The sequence below is a fragment of the Pleurodeles waltl genome, chromosome 5, assembly GCF_031143425.1.
Source record: "Pleurodeles waltl isolate 20211129_DDA chromosome 5, aPleWal1.hap1.20221129, whole genome shotgun sequence".
Lineage (NCBI taxonomy): Eukaryota > Metazoa > Chordata > Amphibia > Caudata > Salamandridae > Pleurodeles > Pleurodeles waltl.
Genome location: NC_090444.1, coordinates 739,605,912 through 739,630,833, shown reverse-complemented (window position 1 = coordinate 739,630,833; position 24,922 = coordinate 739,605,912). Strand labels below are relative to the sequence as shown.

At 40.3% G+C, this 24,922-nt stretch overlaps 1 protein-coding gene across 2 annotated transcripts in view; it reads right to left on the bottom strand.

Annotated features, from left to right (window-relative positions):
* LTBP1 (latent transforming growth factor beta binding protein 1) overlaps positions 1-24,922 on the bottom strand; it is a 1,022,847-nt gene that overhangs the window by 183,114 nt on the left and 814,811 nt on the right. For both annotated transcript variants that reach the window (XM_069234696.1, XM_069234697.1), the window contains exon 19: positions 2,628-2,747. In XM_069234696.1, the coding sequence (XP_069090797.1) occupies positions 2,628-2,747 (120 nt within the window). The remainder of the gene's footprint in view (positions 1-2,627; positions 2,748-24,922) is intronic.

The window sequence follows — 24,922 nt, the reverse complement described above, 5'->3', positions numbered from 1 at the left end:
TGATGTTAAGGACTGCGTGGGCTATTACTGGCATAAACAGTTGCTACCCAGGCATAGAGATCATTACGGTTAACATGTTGGTCATCTCTGACGTGATGGTGGCCATGGCATGTTCAGGGCATCGTTGTAATTATGTTGGGCCATACTAGGTGTGGAGCTGGTTATCTTTAGCATAATTGTGGCTATCCCTTACATAATGAGTCATGCTCCCTATTCTGTGTGCTCCCCTGTTATAACGGTGGCCCAGACATAAGGTAGACATCCTGGTATATTGTGGATATCCCTGGTATACTGGTGGCCATTCAGGGGCATAGGGATAACTCTATTTACCAAAATGATGGTACTGACATAATGGTGAACACATCTACCACAAGAATGACATTATTGGCATAGGCTGGGCATCACTGGATCTAGTGGGTGCTCATGTTTTAGGCTAAGCATTCCCAGCATACGCCTGTCATGCAAGGGCATGTGAAGCATTCATTAGTCGATATGAGTAGTTGTTGAAAATTACAAACTGATATTTGGTGGCAAACCTCATGTGTTTACTAAAAATGAATGATCACATTTGGGGGCATAAATAGTTGTTCACAGACAACAGCAAGCTTTTATTTTGAGAAATATATATTTTTTATCCAAAATACAAACACATCACTTATAAGCAAAATATGTGTATTTTCAGAAAGTGGCAACCTACAGTTTCAGGAGAAGTTAGTGGATTTGGGTAAAATGAAAAACTATCATTCCAATCCCAAAAGTGTGCATTTTAAGATAATAGAGATCTGATGTTTAGGGGCAAAATCAGTACATTAAATTGATAATTGAGTAATGATTCATGATAACCTTTAACAACTTATAGCTGATGTGACTTTGTGTTGTGTCAGAGGGAACATGCTGGTATTGCTGCTACTTCATAATGCACATTTACTATTTTACTATCAAGTATACATTAGTGTTTCACAACATCAGCAATACTTCTGCCTGAGTTTATAGAGTTGGTTTAACCTAGGAAGTATATATACTGTCTGAACCGGATTCTGTAACAAGCAGTAGATGTAATATCAGAGCCTGTAATACTTTTTTAACTTATGTACAGGTCTGATGACTATGGGCTGAGATTGTCAGATCTGTTTAACATTTGATTTTTCCACTCTTGTCCTTCCATGTAGATTCTCGTCCACAACTTATGATCGAGAACCTACTTGGGAGGTTCAAGGTAAAAAAAATGAAAGGAAATCCATGGTAAATGTTAGGAAAGATACAATACATATCTTCCAAAATGACAGGAAAACATGTCAAAAGGCATACCTTAGTTCTTTGAACTTCCTGTAAAAACAGCTTTTGCCTAAATTTACAGGAATTGTACTGAAAAGACGGCGTATTGCCACTATGTTTCAGCCTTCATTTGGGTGTTCAGTCTCTTCCTCTTCAATACTTAGGCCCATATTTATGGTTTTTCCCACAAAACCGGCTAACTCAGTTTTGCGGAAAAAATATTAACGCTGGCTAACGCCATTCCTTAGAGCCATCTTAACGTCATATTTATGGAATGACACAAGATGGTGCTAAGGAATGGCTAGTGTCTAGAAAAAAAGACGTTAGCTGGGCAGAGATGGCGTTAGGGAATATGTCGCAGTGGGTCTGAAATGACGTTAGGCTGGTTAGGCAAAATATATGCTGCTAACCAGCCTAGTGTCATTTTCTGACACACAAGCAGCCACGTAAATGACTCCTGTCTAAGTGTAGACAGGAGTCATGCCCACCACCCCAATGGCCACCACAGGGGACCAGTGTCCCCTGGGAATGGCCATTAGACCCAGTGCCAGGCAAGGGGTCCTAAGCCAGGGGCCACCAACGGCACACCTAAAAATTAAAAATAATACTCACCTCCACTTACCTGGGATGGGGTCCCCCATCCTGTGGTGTCCCTCTGGTGTGGGTGGGGGTGTTCCTGGGGCTTGGGGTTTGCATTGCTGGGCCCATTCCATGGTGTTTGACCATGGAAATGGGTCCACAGCCATCCTAAAGCCTGGTCTGACCCAGGTGTTAGATAATGGCACTAAGCAGACTCAGCTCTATTATCTGGGTCCGCCTACTCCTTGGGCGTGGTCTCTGCGCCAGAGTATAGATATGGAACTAGGGGGTTAGAGTCATTTCTAGGACGGGAACGCCTACCATGCATCTCATTGACGAAAGGTGCATTGGTGCTAAGCCCAATTAATATGGTGTAGGTTTGCTCTATTTGAGCGTAAAAAAAAAGGAAGCTCAAATGGCGCAAAACAACCATAAATATGGGCCCTAGTTTCAAAGTTCACCAGCCATTACTGGGTCCTTCTAGAAATGCATTCTAGAGTTCCCTGCACTTTTCATTTCAAACTCTTATCCCTTCTTATCTTCATACTGTACACCTGAAGTTCCCTCTAAAGGCTGTACCTAGGGACATTCATTTCACGGTTGGCATATATAATACCAGAACAGAATAAAACACCATTTTAGATCTTGCCTTTGACAATGATGCCTTAGCTTTGCGTTACGGATGGAAAAAAGGATCAATATATGTCACTGCTTTCAGTTCCAACAGGAAGAAGAAGAAAAGTGACATCTAATTTAGTAAACACTATACTTACCTAGACATTGTCCATTCAGTCCTCTGTATCCATCTGGGCAGTTAACACATGCGTAAGCACCGGGAGAGTTAGTGCATCTGTCAGACGGGCAAGTGCTTGGAGTCAGGCATTCATCAATATCTGAGTAAAGAAATATAGGTCGAAACCATAATTCAGGAAGACGAATAGGCTTGACTTTCCAACAAGCTCTCTCACAATGCTGTACAGCAGGTGCTTTGTAAACAAAGATATGCTCGCAAGGGCACCACCACGATTGACAAAACACTCTCTTTAATAGGGAAAGTAACCTATTTGACATTATGTGTGCCTCTGGAAAAGTAATAAATCCATTACAGTCCATAATCTTTCATTGCACTGCAACTATGCTTGATTCAGTGTTTTAACAAGAACATAAGCTTGTGAAAAAGTGTTATTTATATGGTATTTTAAGTTTCAGACAACAGTAACCATCAGAGTGTGTAGAGAAACAGTTTGCATAATTATATTGCAAATTTACATCGTATTGGTGTTGGGGCATTTTTCTGCCTTTTCTCAGTTTTTGATCACTTATTTTCGCAAATGCATTTGAACCAATTACAATATAAACACATCTTTGATTTCATTGCATTTCTTTCTCTGAGTCACATTAAATATTCTTAGAAAATAAGCAATGTCTTTGCTTCTGATTGTGTCAGGCCAATTAGGCATTTAAATAAACAGCATATTTTACTTAAGAGTTAAGTAGAGTGCACCTACAGTATGCATATGTTTCAGAGAGATTTCCTTGAAAAGCTCACTGCTAACTAATAACATTACCTAAGTAAGTGGTGCTTCGAAATTAACTTTCTCTTAAAACCTTGAGTAGAAACTTCTTGAGGAAACGTCGTAATTTGAAGATTGCCCTGGCCTTATTGGTGTCCTGATCCTCGCTTATTCAAGGTAACCGTTCTATTTTTTCTGCAGTAATGGCAAGCTCCATTGGATCTCACTTTCCTGACTTCTCTTGTCTCCTGCAGAGCTTTGCTCGCTCTGCTCAACTCATCCACATCTCCTCTCCTTTCCTTTCAGCCTACTACCATTTTCTCACTTAGATCTTTCTCTACTACTATCTTCTTCCTGAACTACCCATTTTCTTTCTGCTTTAACTATGCTTTTGATGTGGGTAATGCTCTGCCACCTTGATGACGGTTGGACTAATGGATTCTACATATCTGTTGCTGACCTATCCACATCTCATCTCTTTTGATTTCTACTCCCACCCATTAGATAATGTCAGCCAACATCTGAAAATATCAGATATAATTAAGTCACCTCTGCCTCTTTCCTCTGTACTCCTTTTTTACTATGCTTCTCTTTATGCTACGTAAAAAGAACCTTCCCACTACAAGATTTTCTAAGCTCCTTATTCCCTGACTCTCCACCTTCCTTATCCTCTTTCGCTAATTCTGCTACTTCTTCTTCAAGGCTCTCTTCTTCCAATGATAATTAACCATTTACGTGCACCTCAAACAAGTCTACTGCCTCTGATTCCTCGTTTGCCCATCAGCTGAGTGGAACTCATTGGATGAGGTCTTCTTCTAACCCAGATTGAGATATGGAAGTCACCTTTGAAAGACTGGTATGATTTCAAGATGCCACCCATAGGTTGGGGTACTCTTAATGCTGTGCACCGAGGATACTAGCTTTATAATTGTTGACATGATAGTGCACCAATATGGGTTCACTGCTACCATTAATTAGAAGAGATAACACTATAGTTACAAAAACCTACAGAGAAAATGTAAAAGTACCACTAAGGAGAATCTGCTTTTGTGTGATGGTTTCAAAATGTCAGATAAAATTCAATTGAAATAACTGAATTGAATGTGCTCAATGGCAAAATGTGTATACCAATGAATGCAGGTCAGCAGGAGTGGGTTTCACTGCTTTCAGCTGAAGTACAAATATTATGTTGACAAAATGTTTGTAACTATGGAACACATTCAAGATGATGTGACTTTTTGATTGAAAATAAGTTACAATGGGGTGCTGTCAAGTGAGCAAAATAAGAAGTTGAGTGTTGGGGAGGCCAGACAGATGATAAGAAATGCTACTATAGGCCCAGTGAGTGAAAGGGGATGTCTGCTACTGATGGTGGTTCAGTGCCTGAGAACACTGGGACACCTACAGGTACTCCAAAGAGTTACAGCAATGCAGGTTGTAGACAGCCCAGAAAGTAAGATGGGAGAAAGTCTGTTTGTAGTTCGGAGTGAGAAATGATTGTACTGCACAAATAAAGACCACATCAAGAAACTAGCAAAGCCAATAGGTCTTGCCTATTCAAGAGCTATTGGCTTTGCCAATTTGTTTTAGTCATGTTGTACACTAGCGTGGCTGCTGTTCAGCATGGCTAAAAGTTAGTGGCATAGATTAGAGTGGCACAGAGTGTTGCAGAGTGGAATGGCGATGAGTGGAGCGGCATAGCTGGACTGGTGTAGAGTGCATTAGTGTAGACAGTTGCAGAGGATAGTGGCACAGAGGACAGTAGCACAGAAATCAGCAGCAACATCAGAGAATGCTGTGGCATAAAGTGCTGTATAGTGGAGTGCTGTGGCATAGAGTGCAGTGATGCAGAGTGGAGTGGTACAGCGGAGAGGAGAGTGGTGTACAGTATAGTGGCGTAGAGTGTAGTGGTGCAGAGTAGAGCTGAGTGGCATGGAGTGCACTAGCATAAAGTGGTGCAGAGTAGAGTGATGTAGAGTGGTGCAGAGTAGAGTATATTGCTGTGAAGTGCAGTGGCATAGACTTAAGTGCTCCAGAGTGCAGTAAAAGAGCGGGGTGATGCAGAGTAGAGTGGTATGGAGTGCAGTGGCAGAGAATTCAGCGTGTACAGTGCAGCACCGTGGATTAGAGTGTTGCATAGTAGAGTGCAGTGGTGTAGAGTGCAGTGCTGCAGAGTGGAGTGGTGCATAGTAGAGTGGCATCCAGTGCCGTGGCACAGAGTGGTGCAGAGTACAGTACAGTGCTATAGAGTGCAGTGACATAGAATGCAGTAGTACAGGGTACAGTGGAGTACAGTTTAGTGGCATAAAGTGCAGTGTTGCACAGTAGAGTGTCATAGAGTGCATTAGCATAGAGTGTAGTAGAGTGGAGTGGTGTAGAATGGCATAGAGTGCAGTAGCACTGAGTACAGTGGTGTAGAGTAGAGTGCACTGGCATAAAGTGCAGAGGCGTAGAGTGTGGTAGGGGCATAGAATAGTGCAGAATAGAATAGAGTTCAGTGGCGTAGAGTGGTGTACAGTGGGTTAGAGTGGGGTAGAGTAGAGTGGACTGGTGTAGAGTGCACTGTTGTAGAGTGTTGAGAGAATAGTGATGTAGAGTACAGCAGCATAGAATTCAGCAGAGTACAATGCTGAATTGTAGAATACAATGGTGTAAATCAGAGTGGTGCATAGTAGAGTGCTGAGGCGTAGAGTGCAGTGATGGAGAGTGGAGCGATGCAGAGTATAGTGGCATAGAATGCAGTGGCATAAAATACAGGGGTGTGGACTGCAATGGCACAGAGTAGAGTGCAGTAGAATGGTACAGAGCAGTGGTGTAGAATGGCATAGAGTGCAGCGGCTTAGAGTGGTTCAGAGTAGAGTTAGTGGTGCAGAGTGGAGCCGTGTAGAGTGGAGTGCTGTAGAGTGCAGTGGCATACAGTGCAGTAATGCAGAGTAGAGTGGCATAGTGTTCAGCGGCAGAGAGTGCAGTGTTGCAGACTAGTGTTGTAGAGTGCAGTGGTGTAAAGTGCATTGGCATAGATTGCATTGACCTAGAGAGGCACAGAGAGCAGTGGTATAGACTACAGTGGTGCAGAGTAGAGTGCAGTGGCATAGAGTGCAGTTGCTTGGAGTGCAGTTGCTTGGAGTGCAGTGGTTTAAAGTTGAGTGCAGTGGCGCAGAGTGGAGTAGAAGGACGTAGAGTGCAGTGGCATAGAATTGTTCAGAGTAGAGTGAAGTGGCTTAGAGTGGTGCAGGGTACAGTGAAGGCATAGAGTGGAGTGGTGCAGGATAGAATGCAGTAGCACAGAGTAATGGTATAAAGTGGTGTAGAGTCTAGTGGTGTAGAGTAGATAAGAGTGGCATACAGTGAATTAGCACAGAGTGTAGATACATAGAGTGGAGTGGTACAGAGAAGGGTGCATTGGCTTAGAGTGTATTGGCATAGACTAAAGTGGCATAGAGTACAGTGTTGAAGAATGGAGTAGAGTGTGCACAGTAGAGTGGAGAGGCCTAGACTGGAGTGATGTAGAATGCAGAGACAAAGAGTACAATGGTATAGAGTGGAGTGGCATAGAGTGTATTGGCATGGAGTAGAGTAGTGCAGAGAAGAGTAGGGAGGCGTAGAGTGAAGTGGCGTAGAGCGGCATGGTGCAGAGGGGAGTAGAGTGCAGCAGCACAGAGTGCAGTGGAGTTGTGTAAAGTGGAGCGGTGCAGAGTACAATGTAGTGGTGTGGTGTGGAGTGATGCAGAGTAAAGTGGAATGGCGTAGTGTGGAATATGCATGTAATAGCAGCACACTGACTCTACAGGCAACACATTTGCAATAGAAATAACCATTGCAGTTGCACAGACATAGAGTTTTTTAAAGAAAATTATACAGCACACAAACGATAATATGTGGAAATGGCTTCACCTAGTGTAATGATTTATTCTGATCATAATAAAGTATTTGTTTCCAACACACTTCAGAATTAACACAAAATGTGCTTCATTGGTGCTTTGCTAATTCTTGTATATTCTATAATATTTGCACAGTTCATTTAAATGTTGTTGTGTGCCAGAAAAAAAACCTTTCCTCCACCCCCTGTATCCAGCAAGATTGTCACATAAATCCCCTCACTTCGAAGTCAGAGAAAGGAAAGTAAACCCCACGCTCCCTCAGAAGACAGAACCTGACATTTGACCTCCCTCTTTGAATGCACAGCAAATGCAACAAGAACAAGTTTTACAGGCCTGTTGACAGAAAAGAGCACTTGTGGAAGAATACAAGCAGAGGTACTGTGAAAACGTTTTGCTCCTTAGGAGGGACAAACTGAACCTGGACAGCCAAAAACAAATAAAGCCAGTAAATAGAAAGCCAGAAAATATGAGTTACAAACCACACAAGCAATGGTAAGCAACAGGCAAAATACATTCACAGGGAAGTTTTCTGAATGTCCCTATGATGTATTTAGCAAACCAAACAGCTGTGCTGTCTGGTGAGCTTCGACCTAAAAATGGAAGAAAGTCCTTGGAAATAATGAGGATAATAATAAAGCTCAACTCACTAACACACTTTCTTATGTTATTGGGCTTCACATTCTACAAAGAAATGCACGTACTGCATTACTCTATAGTTTATAGTGTACGTCCTGATTTTCTCTCTGTAATTAAGCTTCCTCATTCTCTCTGTAATTAAGCTTCACTCAAAAAGTCTTTCTAGAGATAGAAAATGGGTGTCCTTTCCTTCACAAATATGTGGTACACTAGTTACACTGAAAAGGAGTTCGGAGCTGCTCCTGAAAACATGGATGCCAAGACAAATGGCAGGCACTAGGAAACTGATGGAGTATAGTTGACAGAAAACAACCTCCAATTCAACAAATTTAAATAAACACTTGCAAGAAACAAACACGGACTTCCAGACTTCCTGTGAATTATTTTGTATTCAGGTAGATTCCGAAAGAGGCAGTAAAAGTTTAATGGAGCATAGTAATACCAGTGCTTAATTTGTGCTTGTTGTTTCTGGTGCTGAGCACCAGCACTTATTTTTGAGGGCCGGGGCTTATTCTTCTGCCTCAAGCATTTTCTGCGAGCAAAAGACGCATATGGGAAGGACGGATGAAGGGAAAAATGAAAAAGCGTCACAAAGGGAGAAAGCAGAAAGCTGCAAGAGTGAGCTGAAGGGGCAGGGAGTGGCTTTACATGGATTGAAGAGGCCTGAGATGGCTTCAGGATTATGCCTCCTCAGTATTCCATATTCATACATTTAATTGCAGCAGCCACGTGTTTAAGAGGAGGGCTTTGGGCACCGGCACCTTTTTATTTATAAATTAAGCACTGAGTAATACCACAGAAGAAACGTTTTTAGTATATGCAACACTATGTGGATTCTGAAGCCATTCTGCTTAGCAAACGTTTCAACTGCTTCTTCCACAACTCGCTCATGCCAGCTCAGCCGTATTTTTTACGTGTAATTTATGTCTGACTAATTAGTGTTGTCAACTTGAATTCGTCCAGAATTGTCTCCTGTATCTCCGCCGTTCGATAACCAGTCTGGTCATGTCTCATAAATCCACGTAAAGAAATACATGTAATATAGCCCCTGTCACAACTGATTCAAACAGGTTCTAAAGTGTTCGGTTTCTCTGCTGACCCTGCACTGATGGATCGTAGATTTTAGCCTTTTTTTCAACTGCTTAAGGCATCCAATCACGAATCATATCAACTCTGTAAGTCACATCAGATCCAAAACCACAATTACATGAGTGCCATTTATACAAGCATTAATATTCGGTTCTACTTTGGAGTAATAAAACACAGGAACACTCAATATTTGAAATTCAATGTAGTTAGATTTTTAAGTTCTTACATCTGTAGTTTCTATGCTAGATGCCAGGTTGTGAGTAAACACAGCATTAACCACAGTATTCAGCCTCCAGTGTTCTGGCAAACAATCTGGAAGTTATGTCTAAAATACCAAATTATGCTGAGCATACAGACCTTCGATCCTGTTAAACAGATGAATCCTAAAAAGTAGAGATCTGGAAATCATTAAGCCAAAATAATATCTCCTATCATAACTACTTTTTAGATCTTCAATTATATTTTGATCAAGTCAGTGTATGAGCAACTTGACTGATTTAATTGTCTGCATCTTTCAATGAACTAGGGGGTCTGATGCACAAAGAAATGATTGCAAACTGCAAATTGATCTTGATTTTTCGAACCGATCTATGTACTGATAGGTCGGTTCAAGAAAATCCCTATTCGGAGTGGGTTGCATTGCAACCTACCGCATCAAAATTCACAAATAGGTTGCAAATTGTGACTCACACTGATTGGATGCCATCACAGGGAAGGTGGCCTGCTGGGACAACTTCCCCATTGTAAATGGATTACCACGTCCTTTAAAGAGTTGGTAAACTATTAATGGTTTGCAGACAGGATTATGGTCCCAATCCATTGATACATAGCACTATGGGTCAGAATTTGGAAGGGATGCCCTAAACATCTCTTTACAAATTGCAATTATTAATGCATTTCTAAATCCATTTTGTATTTCGGTGGCCAGTTACCAAATGACAAAATGGGTTAAGTGCATTTGTAAAAGCCATTTTGCAGTTGCAAACCTTGTGACTTAGAGGAATGGAGGGTTTGTTCCCGCTACATGGCTTTATACATCTAGTTCTTGAGAGTGTCAAAAATGATCCACCACAAACAAGCTCAATTCTAAACTATCAATCCATAATCAAATTATTAGCTATAATCACACCTAACAAATATAAAAAAAAGAGATCTGATAAAAACAATGGCTGTTCATTAGATGTAAACAGTAGCTCAAACAACGTAGGAAATTAATGAAGTGCATGTCTCACACACACTCCTCCATATAGTTTAACATCCCTCATGCTACCACATCGGACAAAGAGTGCTGAACAATCAGATAAACTAGTACTGTTTAAGTTTGTCAGAACCCCTTTCAGAGGGCCACGGGGCACATTGGGTCTACTGGGCCCAACCATGGTAGTTGAGGTCTTTTATTCCAGATCTCCTGGGGTCCGACTTACTATGGATACAGAGCTGTAGATGTGGACAAGCAGTCAAATGCTCCCTCTGTTGTTAATTTTTCCATCTCACACAAAAGTTTCCAAGGACAAGCACTGTTGCTCATTTTTTCCTCTTCAGCTCACACAACAGTCTAAATCTAAAGAATGAGACCCTGTACAGAATTACAGAGTTCAAGTGAAATTTATGTCAAGAGAAAATGCTTGAGGCATTTTTGCCATCATTATCTCAGTATTCATATGTTCAAAATGGCAGCTTTCATGATTGATCGGATCCTAATCAAGCATCCGATCAATCTCTACTGCTTGATAGAAATGTATTGCACTTTACCATCATAATTTCTGGTGTCCATTTATACGCATCCCTTATTAAGTATCCTAGAGGGACTCAAGTCTGTAATATTACAAGTTCCTCATAGTACATTTTGATATCCTCCTCCAGACACACCCTGTTCCTAGGGTAAATCTCCCAGCAGGACATAGCATGTTCAAAACACAGATAACTGTTGATCACCACGGTCCTGCAAAATGCAGATACTAAGTGAAAGTGCTAATGTGTATCATCCGAAAATAAAACACACACGATTTAAGCCTGTTCATTTATCGAAGAACCTGGCTGGAACTTTCAAAACTACAGATGGTGAACTGATGGGACCAGGTGGGGTATTCTCAATAATACTGATGGTGTGGCATGGCTAAGTGACCAAAGATGGTGAATGCTCTTTTCTGAGCTCCATTGAAAATCCTTGATACCTATGGCTCAGGCTCAGGCCTGAAGGTCAAATTGGAGAAGACAATTTTGTTTGGATTGGGGGAGGGTGGACAACAGTGGGAAACTTTCTCAGCTTCAATCTGCACTGACAATTCAAATATCTAGGGACATATATCTCCCTGCCATCACACACATACTGGCAGGCCAAGATTATTAATTTGTTTGAGAAAATGAAGCAACCTCTGAGCAGATGGCTGACTCTCCCACTATCCATCCGTGGCAGGATAGCCCTAAACACAATGATTGCACTTCCGCAGTTGCTATAGACCTTACACAATTTTCCTTTCAAGGTGTCAGTCATGATTTACCAAAGAAGTCAAGGACTTCCTGTGGGCAAGTATGCAGCCATTGGTATCCTTTGTAAAATGTACCCTATCCATATACAAAGGAGGCTTATGTGCCACAGACGTTCAGTTTTATTATTGGGCAGTGCACATTGTTGTGATCAAAACTGGATTTTCAAGGACAGGGATGCCTCAGCCAATTAGTTCAAGCTAGATCTGTTTGTGGAAAAGTACCTCCCTCCCATTTCCTCCATGGCTGCAAGATCAATGCATTACTACCCAAGGCTACAAAAACAATACTATGCTCTTATCAGAACACTTTGAGACACATTAGGTAGTACAAAAAACTCACACAAGAAAACTCATTGTGGGCAGATGACTGGCTTCCATGTTCAACCAAGGCCCTAGAGTTTAAATGAAGAGACTGCATTGACTATCCAAGTTAGCGAACATTTTGGAGGGTAGCCATATAAGGTTTTTTGAGGAGTTTAAGAAGGAATTTAGGCTTCATAACTTTTAATTGTTCCATTTCTTACACCTGAGACATATACTTGAACATCTTCTGGAACTTCCAGAGGCCCTCCTGGAACTTAACTCACAAGAGACCAAGCTGACATTCAAATCCCTAAGCTGCTCAGGCATGTTGAGAATATACCGCTGCCTTATACCTAATGCTTCAATCTTTTGGACACAATACAAGCCAAATAGCAGGAGAATCTGTGGGCCTTTGATGATGAAGAATGGATGGAGGCCAGAAGGGAACCACATCAACTAGCTGTTTTAGTTGACTCTGCATGATTCAATTCAAGTACTTTGATGTGTCCATTACACTCCCGAGAGGCTATGCAAAATGGGCACCATATCTGATCCAACATGTACAAGCTGCTCGAATTTGACAGTCATGTTCTTTCACTTTGTCTGGGAATGCCCAGCCACTCAACAATTCTTGTCCCTTTTTGAACACTCACTGGTAGCCACATTGGGCAGATCCCTCCAACTTACACCTAAGTAGGCTTTTGAGTTGTTTGAGTAATGGGGGGTTAGAAGCAGATGATCCTCGCCTTGGTTTGTGTGCTGGCGAAGGCGGACATAGGTCATATATGGGGAGTCAGTGAGGTGCCATCTCTTTGCAAATAGTGAATGGGTATTGTCTAGTGTGCCCTCAAAGAGAAGGAGGTTTATAAGGGTAGGGGTGGCCCCCAGAAATATAATAAAATAATGGGGGTCGTGGTGGAAACTCTCCCAGACTCTATAATTCTGATTTCCATACATACTATCTCTGCTGGGTCTTCATGGGTGCTGCTGTGGAGCCCCTTCCATTTCCTATCCACCCACCCTGACATCCCCCTTCTGAGAGTTTGCTTTTTCTGGGCTGATACTTCTAGACGGATAGTTCACACAGTCACGCTAAAGGACACTACCCTCATGTGATTTAACACATCACCTCTATCCATCACATGAATAACCATAACAGCGGAAAATTCAGACAGCTCATAGAATGTAGACACAGGGTTAATTAAGCTTTCAGGACAAAAGCATTTGCTACAATGTTCCACATGTGGCCTGGTCAGAATATTACCTTTTTTGTATAGCAATGAAAGATCCGAATTAGTTTTGAATAGTGTGATTTAGGATCCTGAAAAGCACAATGAACACATGGATGCAAAGGGAGTAAATCCTTTGCTCAATGGTTATTCTATACTTTCTGGAAACTGTTATTTTTTGATACATTTCAATGCATGTATCATGAGCCAAACTCGGATTGATCACAGTGAGGCAATTATTCAGTAGTGTCTTATGCTCTTTTTCTGATTTGCAAAATAATTTTGACTTATCCAAACATGACCTTTATATAGATTTATATATGCATTATTTTTCATAAGAATTGGGATATTAGCTGCACTGATACTTCTACAGTAAGAATTTTAACCTTAAAATCTGGGCTTTCTACAATAACTTCATAAATCAGACAAAGGATGATTTAGATTACATTAGAAAATCACCCTGACTCTTGTCCCTTAAAGCTATGAGCGTGGCAGAAGTTTGCATTCTGAAAATTGGGTAATGTTTCTAAAAAGTGTGGGAAGCACTGATTTAAACATCATTTCCAGGAATGAACAAGTAAGTGTGGTCGGAATATCAACAGGTTATGATGCATTTAAATCCACAAGTCCTCGACTGCAAGATGTTGCTGATGTAATACTGAAGATGCTGATGAACGTCAGATGTTTGTATAGTGACAGTGCTTCCCACACTTCTGGACTAAAACAATTAGTGCAATTTCTGATTTGCTGAACTCAGATGTCTCTCTGTCTACTAAAATGATTTTATTTGGCTTTGATGAAAAATTAATGTAAAAGCATAATTTATTTATCTTCAATGTGATTATAGTTGATCATGAATGGAGGAGACCCAGGGCCCAAACATTAAGGAATGGTGGAATCTAATGTATCATATGAATGGAAATGAAGCTGCTTTACAATTAGTGTAATGTGAACAGGGAAAGAGATTTTATCAAGAGATGGGGTCATTGATCAAAATATAAACTGAACTTATATGTTGAGTTTAAAAGATGTGCGTTACACAATTGTATATGTATGTGTCCATTTTTAAAGATGATAGTCTTTTTTGTAAACTCATCTGCCAAAATAAATAATAACAAAAAAGTTTTCATAACTACTGCCAGATTTGTAATTTCTGTCAGTATAACTAATAAAAAAGGACACTACACTCATTTAAATCTCAACAGCTTAACAACTTTATCATGTATTTTTATTTAAGGGCAATAGTTGTGCCAAAGTGCAAGTGTCAGACAATCATAATGTAACCATTGTCATGGTTGTGAAGGAGCATAACTTGGCGACGTCATTATGTTTCCTAAATCATGAAAAGAAGGGATGGTTATTTTTCTTTTTGTAACTTATAAACCAAATTGTTAATATAGTGCAATGAAAAATATTATTGAAAAAGTACACAATGAAGGTTAACGTTTCATGTAAACCACATTTAATACTCATTTGCAAGAATGTCAATGTTGTAGTATTTCAGAAATGTTATTCTTTATAATCATTTTATATTTGACAAGTTAGACATTTAAAGCAAACTGAACTGACAGTATATTTGTGTTTATTTTAATTTGGTAGGAGTGAAGGCCGCATTCTTTTGTATGTTCTAATCTTCAACATGAAAGCTTGTTTTTCCAAAGCTGCAGGTACTGAAACTAACAAGAAGCTTGTTACCCTCGGAGCATGCCCTTCGACTTTGCTTGGCTGATGCAGTGGACATGGTGACCCTGTTAAAGCATGAGATGGTTTTAGGTGTTGGGATACTAGGTGGATTGAATGAAGGTTTACAGCCATATTTCCCCACCCACTTCTGGCTTTTTTGAGATTTCTTCAATGGCATAACATGCAGACCCTCAACCCACATGCGGAGTCCCCATTCTGGGGACAAATCAGATTCAATTGACCACTTGCTTTGAGCAGGAGGTATACAGAAGCATGGATGTGGGGCTTTGCAGGCCATGAATGAGTAGACAGTAAGGAGATAGTGGACACTTGTGCCAGGCAAGGGTGTGTGTTCCTTGTTTCCCTCAGGCCCCAGAGGGGACTGAGCACAGCCTGGGAAAGAGTAGCATTTTATTCTCCTTTGCGAATATTCCAGCCAGTAAAATCCGACCTGGTGTTTTCCCGCAACAGGGATACCCAACTGCATGAGCATGAAGGCAGCTGTAACTGGGTGGAGTGGTATTCCACCCATAGATTCCACCATGCCCTACTTGTAAATGGGGCCTAAGTGTATTTCTGGTTGTAAGAGGAGAACAGTGATAAAGTGTTCCTTGCAAAAAAGGTACAAATTGAATTCAAGCTAAAACGTCACATTGGTTAGAATATGCTGTGTCAAAAGAATAAATACTTAATATATCCTTCCATCTCAAACAAAATAGAGTAAGACTGTGCTTATCAACAGGATGGATGATGGCCTAACCTTGGAATGTACAGTTTCTTTTCCCGTAAGTCAAATTATGCAGGTTGGATGATTCCCAACTGTTGCATTGCCAAACAATGCAATGAACAATGGAAACAGTTTAAAGCCATGTGCAAGCCTTTGGAAAAGGAAGCGATAACCTGTATAAATGTAAGCAACATTTATTCAAAATTATGATGAAAATTGTTCCTGGAGGAATTTTAAAAGTAGCAGGCAACTGTGCATCTTAAAAGGACTTCTAAAAGCAGTGGTAAACATGGTGAAATAATTTAAAGAGTTTTCACCAAATACAAATACAAATTAGTGCATGTATTTTCTTAGAAACCTTATCAAATACTAATTTTCGTTTGGACTGTTGTCAAGCAATTAGAATGGACATATGGTGGGTGGGGCAGGCACACTTTTGGCTTAAGTTTTCTGAAAGAAATTACCAAGCTGTGAGCAGTCCCATTCTCTCTAGTTCTGTGATGATGCCAGGGGCTTGGGGAATAGTGGAAAGGATTCTCAGGTGATGGCCAAAACTTGGGAAGGCCTTAGTGCAGTAGGTAGGGCTCTATGTTGAGATGAGGAGCGTGAATCTGGAATACACAGAAGGTTGTGAGGTCTTCTCTGTACAAGATTGGACAGGGGTTTGAAAGCGGGAGCACATTTCTTCCTGGTATGAATTGTGTATGTTTCCGTTCTTTATGATATTTGTGCATATTGAAATATTTTGTTCTTAGCTATTTTTGTGCATATCTGACTTGCATTAATTTTACCTATGTATGCCAAGCATGAACATTGCATGTAGAAGCAAAACAATTTCGAAATGTCTTCCTAAAGTGAATTTAACACATATCTGACCAATGTGGTTTTCACACAATTATGCTCACAATGAATATTCAAAATGTGCTGAGCGATGGATGCCTGTTCTGTACCCCACCACAGAAGAGGTTATTTTATGGTTTACTACATCTGTTCTGCTTGTAAACACGTGGCATCAGTAAGAGCGGTAAAATTCACTCTGGTGCTATGAATGATGTACTGGTATTTTGACAAAATATCAATTTGTAAATATCGGGAAACAAATATCGGAAAAAAATATAGAGATACAAAACTATGTTGATGCAGAAATATTGTTGTCAAGAATATTGTTGTTTCAGGTAAGTAATGTTGTTAAAAATGTCGTTGTTGTTAGTTTCATTTTCAAAAATATAGTAGTAAAAAATGGTTAATTATTTGAATGTGTTTTAATTCATATATTAAATGCATCTGTTATTATTTGGATAATTATTTGTAATGTTTTTAAATATAGTTTGTAATTTTAAGTGATTTAGAATATTAATTTAATTGTTAATGGTAACATGTAGTGTTGCAGTGGGCTGTTGGGGGAGAAGGTGGGAAGTTAATTAAGTCATAATTAATTATTAATTGATCAATAATTTTTAAGTAAGTATGTGATTGATATTCATTTTGTACGTTATGTAATATTGATTTAATTTACTTATATTTTAGGTGGGCTTGATATGTTTGCAGGGGAATAGGGTGGGAAGTGGATTAGGTAATAATTAATTAACAATTATTTTTAAATGTATCATTAATTATTTGATTATTAATTATGTAAATTGAGTAGTAATTAAATAATTAAGTTACATTTTAGATGCAGGCTGCTGGACATTTAGGAGTATAAGGTGGGAAGTTAATTTGGTAATAATTATTTAGCAATTAATTATTAATTTATTATTAAATATTGATGATTATTAATTATGTACATCATTATAGTTAGTTATATTTTAGTTGCGGTTGATAAGTTTGTGGGGTATATAGTGGATTGTTAACTGAGTAATAATAAAAGAATAATAATAATTAATGCACAATTTTATATTGAATTGAATAATAGTTATGTAAATTGTGTAATCATTTTAGGTGTGGGCTGCTGGGTTTGTACAGTTATGGAGTGGGAAGTTAATTAAGTAATAATTATGTAACAAATTTTCAGTTATATAAAATGTGTTACACTGATTCATTTAAATAATATTTAAGGCTTCCAGTTTTCTGTTTTTACTGATCTTTACAGATAAATACAGACAGAAAACATTGTGTTTCCTGTCTGTATTTATCTGTAACAGTGGACAAATACTGAAAATTGTGCTTCTGATCAATGACTTTACAAGCTGTCTGTTGTGAATTCCAAGACAGCAGATGAGCAGATAGGCAGCATGTGGAGTTAAAAAACAGGTTAAGGTGTATTTAAATATGGGAGTATGATAAAATATATTGTAGTAAATTGCTAATATCTACCTGTGGGTGTAATGTTTGGCTGCTGAATTTGTTAAACCACGACAGGCACCAAAGTATGAGTGCATGTCTATCAGCTAAATAAATTTGGAAATGTACCATTTTTGACTCCACTTATTTGAAAATCAGAAAATAAATATGGATAAATACTAATAATATGATCAAAAATATATGTGGATAAATACATACAGAAATGTTAAAAAAATAAATACCATAAAACCGGAAGCCCTAGTAATATTTTAGGTCAGGGTATCTAGGTTCGCATGGATATAGGGAGGCAAGTTAATTAAATAAGAAAATAAGTTACTTAACTGTAACTGTAGTTCTCCAGTTTTGGACTCTTTCATAGATTCACATGCTTGAATCATTCATCGTCGTCGAGATGGGAGTCCCCGGTACCTTTGAAAAGTAATGTCATCATGGACATAGAACATAAAGGCCTTAGGCCTTTCGATTTAGTAACATATCCTAGTCATTATTAAAAAAGGACTTAACTAAAGAGTCAACCAATCGGGTGACACCACCCTGTATAATCCTCCTGAGAGACGCTCCAGTCCCTCAGATTTTATAAGCACTAGTGTGTATACGTAGTACCCTACTGAGAGGAATGATGGTAAGTTTCTCAGGGGAGGCAGGTTGGTTGCATCTGAATCTATGAAAGATTACAATACTGTAAAACTACAGTTACAGGTAAGAAATGTATTTTCTTAATCCAATATTAGAACTTTCATAGATTCACATGCTTAAATCAGAGTAGGGAGCAGTAATGAGCACATTTTCTTTAAATGCAACACATCATCTAGTGCAAAAGATAACACACACGCACATAGTAAGTAAAATGTGTAAGAAGTAAATGGATGGAGGGTAGAAAGAAATGGCTAGCCTTTATTGAAAAAGATGCCTTAGAACTGCTTGTCCTTCTGCTGCATCTCTGAGGCCTTCTGAATCCAGCAGTATCCTTGCATGGAGGTGTGTGCACTCTTCCAGGTTGCTCCTCTGCAGGTATCTGGCAATGACACACCCACAAACAACACCATGGAAGTGGACCTGGCCCTTGTAGAATGAGCACGCACTTTTGAGTTCAAAGGCCGACCAGCCTTCCTCTGACAGAATAGAATGGCACTAGATATCCATCTAGAGATGCTTTGTTTTTTCAGAGGGCAACCCTTTCTAGATGTGATATAGGCTACAAAGAGTTGGTTGGATTTGCAAAAAGTCTCAGGGCCTCATTATGAGGACCGCCAGCCTCACAGTGATAGTCGGACCGCCACATTACAACCCTGGTGGGTGGACCAGTCAGGGGACATTTGTCTCCGCCCGGAACGTGGTTCTACAGGTGAATAGGAGATAGGATATACATTAGCTCTCTTACACCATGTCCAAAACCTTTTCCAGTTTATGTGGTACGTTTTCTTAGTACTCTCTGTCCTTGCTCTGGCTAGTATGTACTTGCAATCTGAAGGACTGTTTAGATGTCCAGATTCATGGAACTCAGGAGCCAGGCTGATAACGGAAGAAACTTGGGGACTGGATGTAGAACTTGTCCCTTGCTCATCGTCAGTAGTGATGAGATCGGTTTGAGTGGAATAGGATGCTGCACTGAAAGGATGAGAAGCTTTGTGAACTAGTGCTGGTGCGGCCATACTAGGGCTATGAGTATCATCTTGCTGGGCTCAGCCTTCTTCTCCTGATGACTTTTGGAAGGAGAGGTTTTGGAGGAAAGGTGTAGACAAATACACCAGACCATGCAATCGAAATTGAATTCCCCCACAACTCCGTATGGCGAAGCCAGCTTGCGAAGAATTGGAATTTTGCATTGTGGGGGGTCGCGAAGAGGTCCAGATTTGGTTTGCCCCACTGGAGGAAGGTTTGATCCAGCGTGTGTTGGTCCAGTTCCCACACATGGGAAGATGTTTTCAGCCTGCTCAAGGTGTCTGCTTTGGTGTTCTGAATCCCAGGTATGTGTTTTGCAGTCAGATGTATTTTGTGATGGATGGACCATTCCCAGATTAGTTGATCTCCCTCGGACAGCAGGTGAGATCTGGGGTCATCTTGCTTGTTTATGTACTGCATTGTTGCTGTACTGTCTGTTCATACGAGCACTGTGGTCTTCTGATTCCTGGGAAGGAAGGCTCGTAGAGCAAGATGTATTCCCTTTCACTGGAAGTAGAGTGATGTGAAGGCCCTGATGGGAAGGTGGCCATTTGCCGCTAATCTGGAGAATCTGGACGTAAACACCCCGACTGTCCAGAGAAGCATTTGTTGTAATCACTAAAGGTGAGGTTAGGGTTAAGAACAGTATGTCGTCTGATTAATTTACCGGTTGTATCCACCAGGTGAGCAATTTGACCATAGATGGAGTGACCCCCATCATGTCGTCGAAGGTTCCTGTAGCCTTTGCCTACTGAATGCCCAATGCTTTAGAAGCGGATGCATGTGCAGATGACAGTATGGGATTAGATGAATGCAGGAAGACATCATACCCAGGAGAGATTTGTAAAGGCGAACAGAAAGTGAATTTATTTTTTGTACTAGTTTTGCCAAAGTCAACAGCTTCCATTACCTCTCCATTGTGGGGTATGATCTGTTCAGCATTGTGTCCAGCATGTCTCCTAGCATCACTATCCGTTGCAACGGCTGAAGGAATAATTTGTCAGGATTTGAGAGTGAGGCCTAACTCATTTAACAGGCCTATGCCGGCCACAATGCACGCCCTTACAGACTGGTTGGAAGCAGCCTTGACCAACCAGTCGTTGAGATAGGGGAAGTCTTGATATCACTCCTGTCTGAGGAAGGCCGCTTCAGGTGCTAGGCATTTCGTAAAAAATGCGGGTGCCGTACTTGAGACCAAAGGGTAACACTCAGAAGTAGTAGTGGCTGCCAACTACTGCGAATCTGAGAATTTTTTTGTGTGTTAGGTAGATGGAGAAATGAAAATATGCGTCTTCAAGGTCTAGGGACGACATGTAGTCTCCTCTGTTGAAGACTTGTAATACATCTTGCAATGTAACCATGTGGAATGAAGTATTTGTTGTGATTTCTTAAATCCAGAATTGGTCTCCACTGCTTTGACTTCTTGCAATGAAGAAGAAACAGGAGTAGAAACCTTTTCCTCTCTGAGTTAAGTGAACTCTCTCTATAGTGCACTTCTTGAGTACGGCTTGACTTCCCACTTGAGAAAGCGCAGGTGTTTTTGGATGGAAGGGTGAGGTTGGGGGAGGTGTTTGGATGAATTCCAATGTGTGTCCGAACCAAACCAGATCTAGAACCCATTGATCAGTTGCCATCTGTTTCCAGTGCTGCAGATGTTTTTTTATTCTCCATGCTACCCTGATTGGCAAAGGGAGGGAAGTAGCCAGCGCCTGGAAGAAGTCATTGTCAATGACTGCTGTCCTTGCCCTGTCATCGGGATTTTCCGCTGGGAGGAAGTCTGGTGTAGGCTGCTGATGGTGGATGTCGTTGCTGGTATTGGGACTGAAATTGTTGGGTAGTGAAGGAGTTTGTGGGATAGCGATATTGTTGGTTGCCCTCTCTATAAGATGGTTGCCCTCTTCCTCAAGCACCACAAAAAGGACAGCTTCTTGTATTGCAAGGTCCCTAACGACTTGGCTGTGTCTGTGTCTGTTTTTATTGCCTGGACAGCATCATTGATAAGTTCCTTGAAATCACAAAGGAAACAATAATTTCTTTTGCAGGCGTTGGCAACTCGAAACATGTCACTGCTCTTTCTAAGAGGTTGTGAAAACCTCCTATGGCATTCGGAGGAGAATCCACTGGGGGCGGTGATGGAGATGAAGATGTTGGCAACACGTAGTCATCCCACTCATCATGGTAGTCATGGAGTTCACCTTCTTCTCCTTCCTCCTCAGATGATGTGGGATCGCATAATTGAGCTACTTGTGGAGAATGGACTACTGGTGGAGGGGGAGTCAATTGCTGCATAAGGGGAGGGGATGGTGGCTGAAGAGGCACTGGAACTGTCATAGCTGAACTGTGTTAACTAGGAGTAGACACTGGAGGAAACCTTTTTATCCTGTAAATCAGATATAAGGAAGACATAACACATCTTCTTGGTATTGTTGGAGGGGTTGGTAGTGCTCCCGAGCGGCAAAATACTCCTGTTCATAGAAGTCACCCTCATGAGAGTCATCCTGGCATTTGACATGAAGCTCTGAAGGGCTAAGTGCTGCATCAAACAGGCTATCATCTTCAGAGTCTTCGTCTACAGAAGATTGGAAGGCAGCAGTGAAAACACCTTACCTGGAGATGTATGAGCTGGTGTGAGCATTTTTGACTTAGTCTCTGCTTCAATACAATTTTATCTGTGGCCATCGTTGAGGTTCCAGATGAGGTCGTCGACGACGGTAGTGTCAATGTGATTGACAGCTTCAGTCTCATCGTCGACAAGGGAATCAGCATCAACAGGGTAGGTACCATTGACGGGAAACCCACCGTCGATGGTGGTGTAGTCCTCGACGGAGCATCGTCATCAACCGGATCGTCAACGAGGAGGTAATCCTTATAGTGGATGATATAGATGTACAGCTGGTCGATGATGAGGTCGTCAACGAGGAAGATCCCGTTGTTGACACTGTGATAGTGTTGATGGTAGATGCTGTTGATGCTGCTATGACAGTCATTGTCAACAGCAGAGTCGTCGTGGAGGGTTTTCTCGTCGATGGAGATGCTGTTGACGAGCCATCTGTCAGGTGAGCAAAAGAAGGCTTCTTGAAAGTGTGCTTCACCTGAGGTGGAGGTGTTGGGGGCTCAGAAGTCGATTTCTGAAGTCTTTTGGAGGAGGAACTTAACTCCTTCTTCCTGTTTCATCATGACAGGAGGTCACTTTTATGAGGTAACTTGGATGGGCTGCAGTGTTTATACGAGACCTGAGAGGTCTTCTTAGGTGCCTTTTTTGGTGATGCTTGAGAGGAATGTGCTGCAGGATTATCCCTAACTCCCTTGAGAAGCGTTTTGGAGGAAGACATAGATGAAGTGCCACTCTCCTCATAAGTGACAGGATTTTCTCTGGTTTTGAGCTTTTGCTGCCAAAGAAGGAGTTGTCCTTCACAGTCTTACAAAGTCTTAGAAGAAAAAGTATGACAAACTTTGCAGTCTTTAGTCTTATGTGTAGGATAAAGACAATATATGCAGTCCTGATGAGGGTCATCAATGTGCAGCCTCTTCTTTCTGCAAGTGCCACTGGGTCTAAAGAGTCCTTTCTTAGGTGGTTCTGACATATTAAACATCAGTTTGAGACTCCCAAGCCACAGATACACAGTAATGTAGAATATATCTCTGCAATGTTGAAGAGGAAAAAGTCTGTAGAAAAGTCTTCTGAAGAGTTCTGACAGTAAAACAGAGAAGACCTCACTGGAGACTCCCTAGCACGATGTGTGGTTGAAAATCAGAGGAGCTGAAACATCTCTCAGGAGGATTCTACAGGCCTGGGTCTTGGCTGATTGGTTGACTCTTAAGTTTAGCCCTTTTTCAAATAATAACTAGGATACGCTTTTAAACCAAAACGCCTCTGTGTTCTATGTCTATGATGGCATTACTTTATAAGGTACCAGGGACTCCCATCTTGAAAACGGGGAATGATTAAAGCATGTGAATCTATGAAAGTTCCAATACTGGAGTAATAATGAAATGACATTTATTTTTTAATTGGAAATTAATTATTACATTGTTTATGAATTTTGTAAATTGTTTATGTTTTTAAAAAAATATATATATGTATATATTTTATGCTAAGTCATAATGTTTCTATTTAAGAGTTTTATATTTTTTCAAAATTAAAAGAATTTTTCAAATAAGAAATGTGTTTACTGTTGCTTAGAATGGAGTGGGATTAGCAAATTTAACCTCTCCAAAGTCCAGCACTTTCAGGGCACAGTCTAAATGGGAATAGTAAAAGTAACATCTCCGAAGTCAAACACATTCCTTACTGTTGCACAGGCTGGACTGAGAATAGTAAATGTTACCCCTCCGAAGTCCAACGCTTTCCCTAGTGTTGCACAAACTGGGGTAAGGACAGTAGATTTTACCATTCAGAAGTTCACTTTCTTTACTACTACACAGACTGGACTGGGAATAGTAAATTGTAACCCTCCAAAGTCCAACACTTTTCCTAATATTGCGTTGCTTGGAGTGGGAATAGTAAATCTAACCACTGTGAAGTTCAACACTTTCCATACTGTTGTGTTGTTTGAAGTGGAAATAGTACCTCTCCGAAGTCCAATTTTTTCCCTACTGTTACAGTTGCACTGACCCTACTGTGCTCAGACTAGAGCGGTGATAATAAATGTAACCCCTCTTAAGTTCATCCTTTTCCCTACTGTTGCATAGACTAGAGTGGGAACATTAAATTTTGTTGCTTTTGTTGCACAGTCTAGAGTGGGAATGGTAAAACCTACCCATCTGAAGTCCAATGCTTACCCTACTTTTGTACAGTCTGGAGTGGGAATAGTAAGTCTTAACCCTCTGAAGTCCAGTGCTTACTTTACTGTTGCACACAATAGAGTGGGAATAGTAAATCGTACCCCTCCAAAGTACAGTGTTTTCCCTACTGTTGCACAGACTGGAGTGGGAATAGTAATTATTACTGCTCCAAAGTGCACACACATATATTTGTGTATGTGTCTTTATATATGTATATATTTGCAAAAATGATTACATATTAATGACAGTTATTTAATTAGCATTATATTGACTGTACATATTATAATCTTTAACATTTATTACTTTAAACTACATATATTAAGAAACAATAGTTGTGTATGTTTTTAAACAATATTAGTGTGAAACAATATTTTGTACATACTATTATAAGGATAGCGACACAATATTTTTCTAAATGTACACAATATTGCCCATTTCAATATTGTGTCAATGATCTGATATACCTCTGCCATTTATTTCAGCTTCCTAAACTGCTCTGCTTAAAATATCTACGCAATATAACTTCAAAGTGGCAACATTTGAAATGTTTGACCAAATTCAGTGCGTAATCTACACCTTGTGAAAATGTGTTTGTGCTTTACATAGCAATGCATTCTTTATCGATTCACTCATCTCCATCACCACCAATGGCGCTGTAGAAATGGGAGATCACAGAAAGTAGCTAGATGAATAACTTTTTTCTTCATATTAGCATCATTACCTAAATGCTTTCTGCTTCACTTCAGTCCTTTCTTTGGATGAAAGTAAA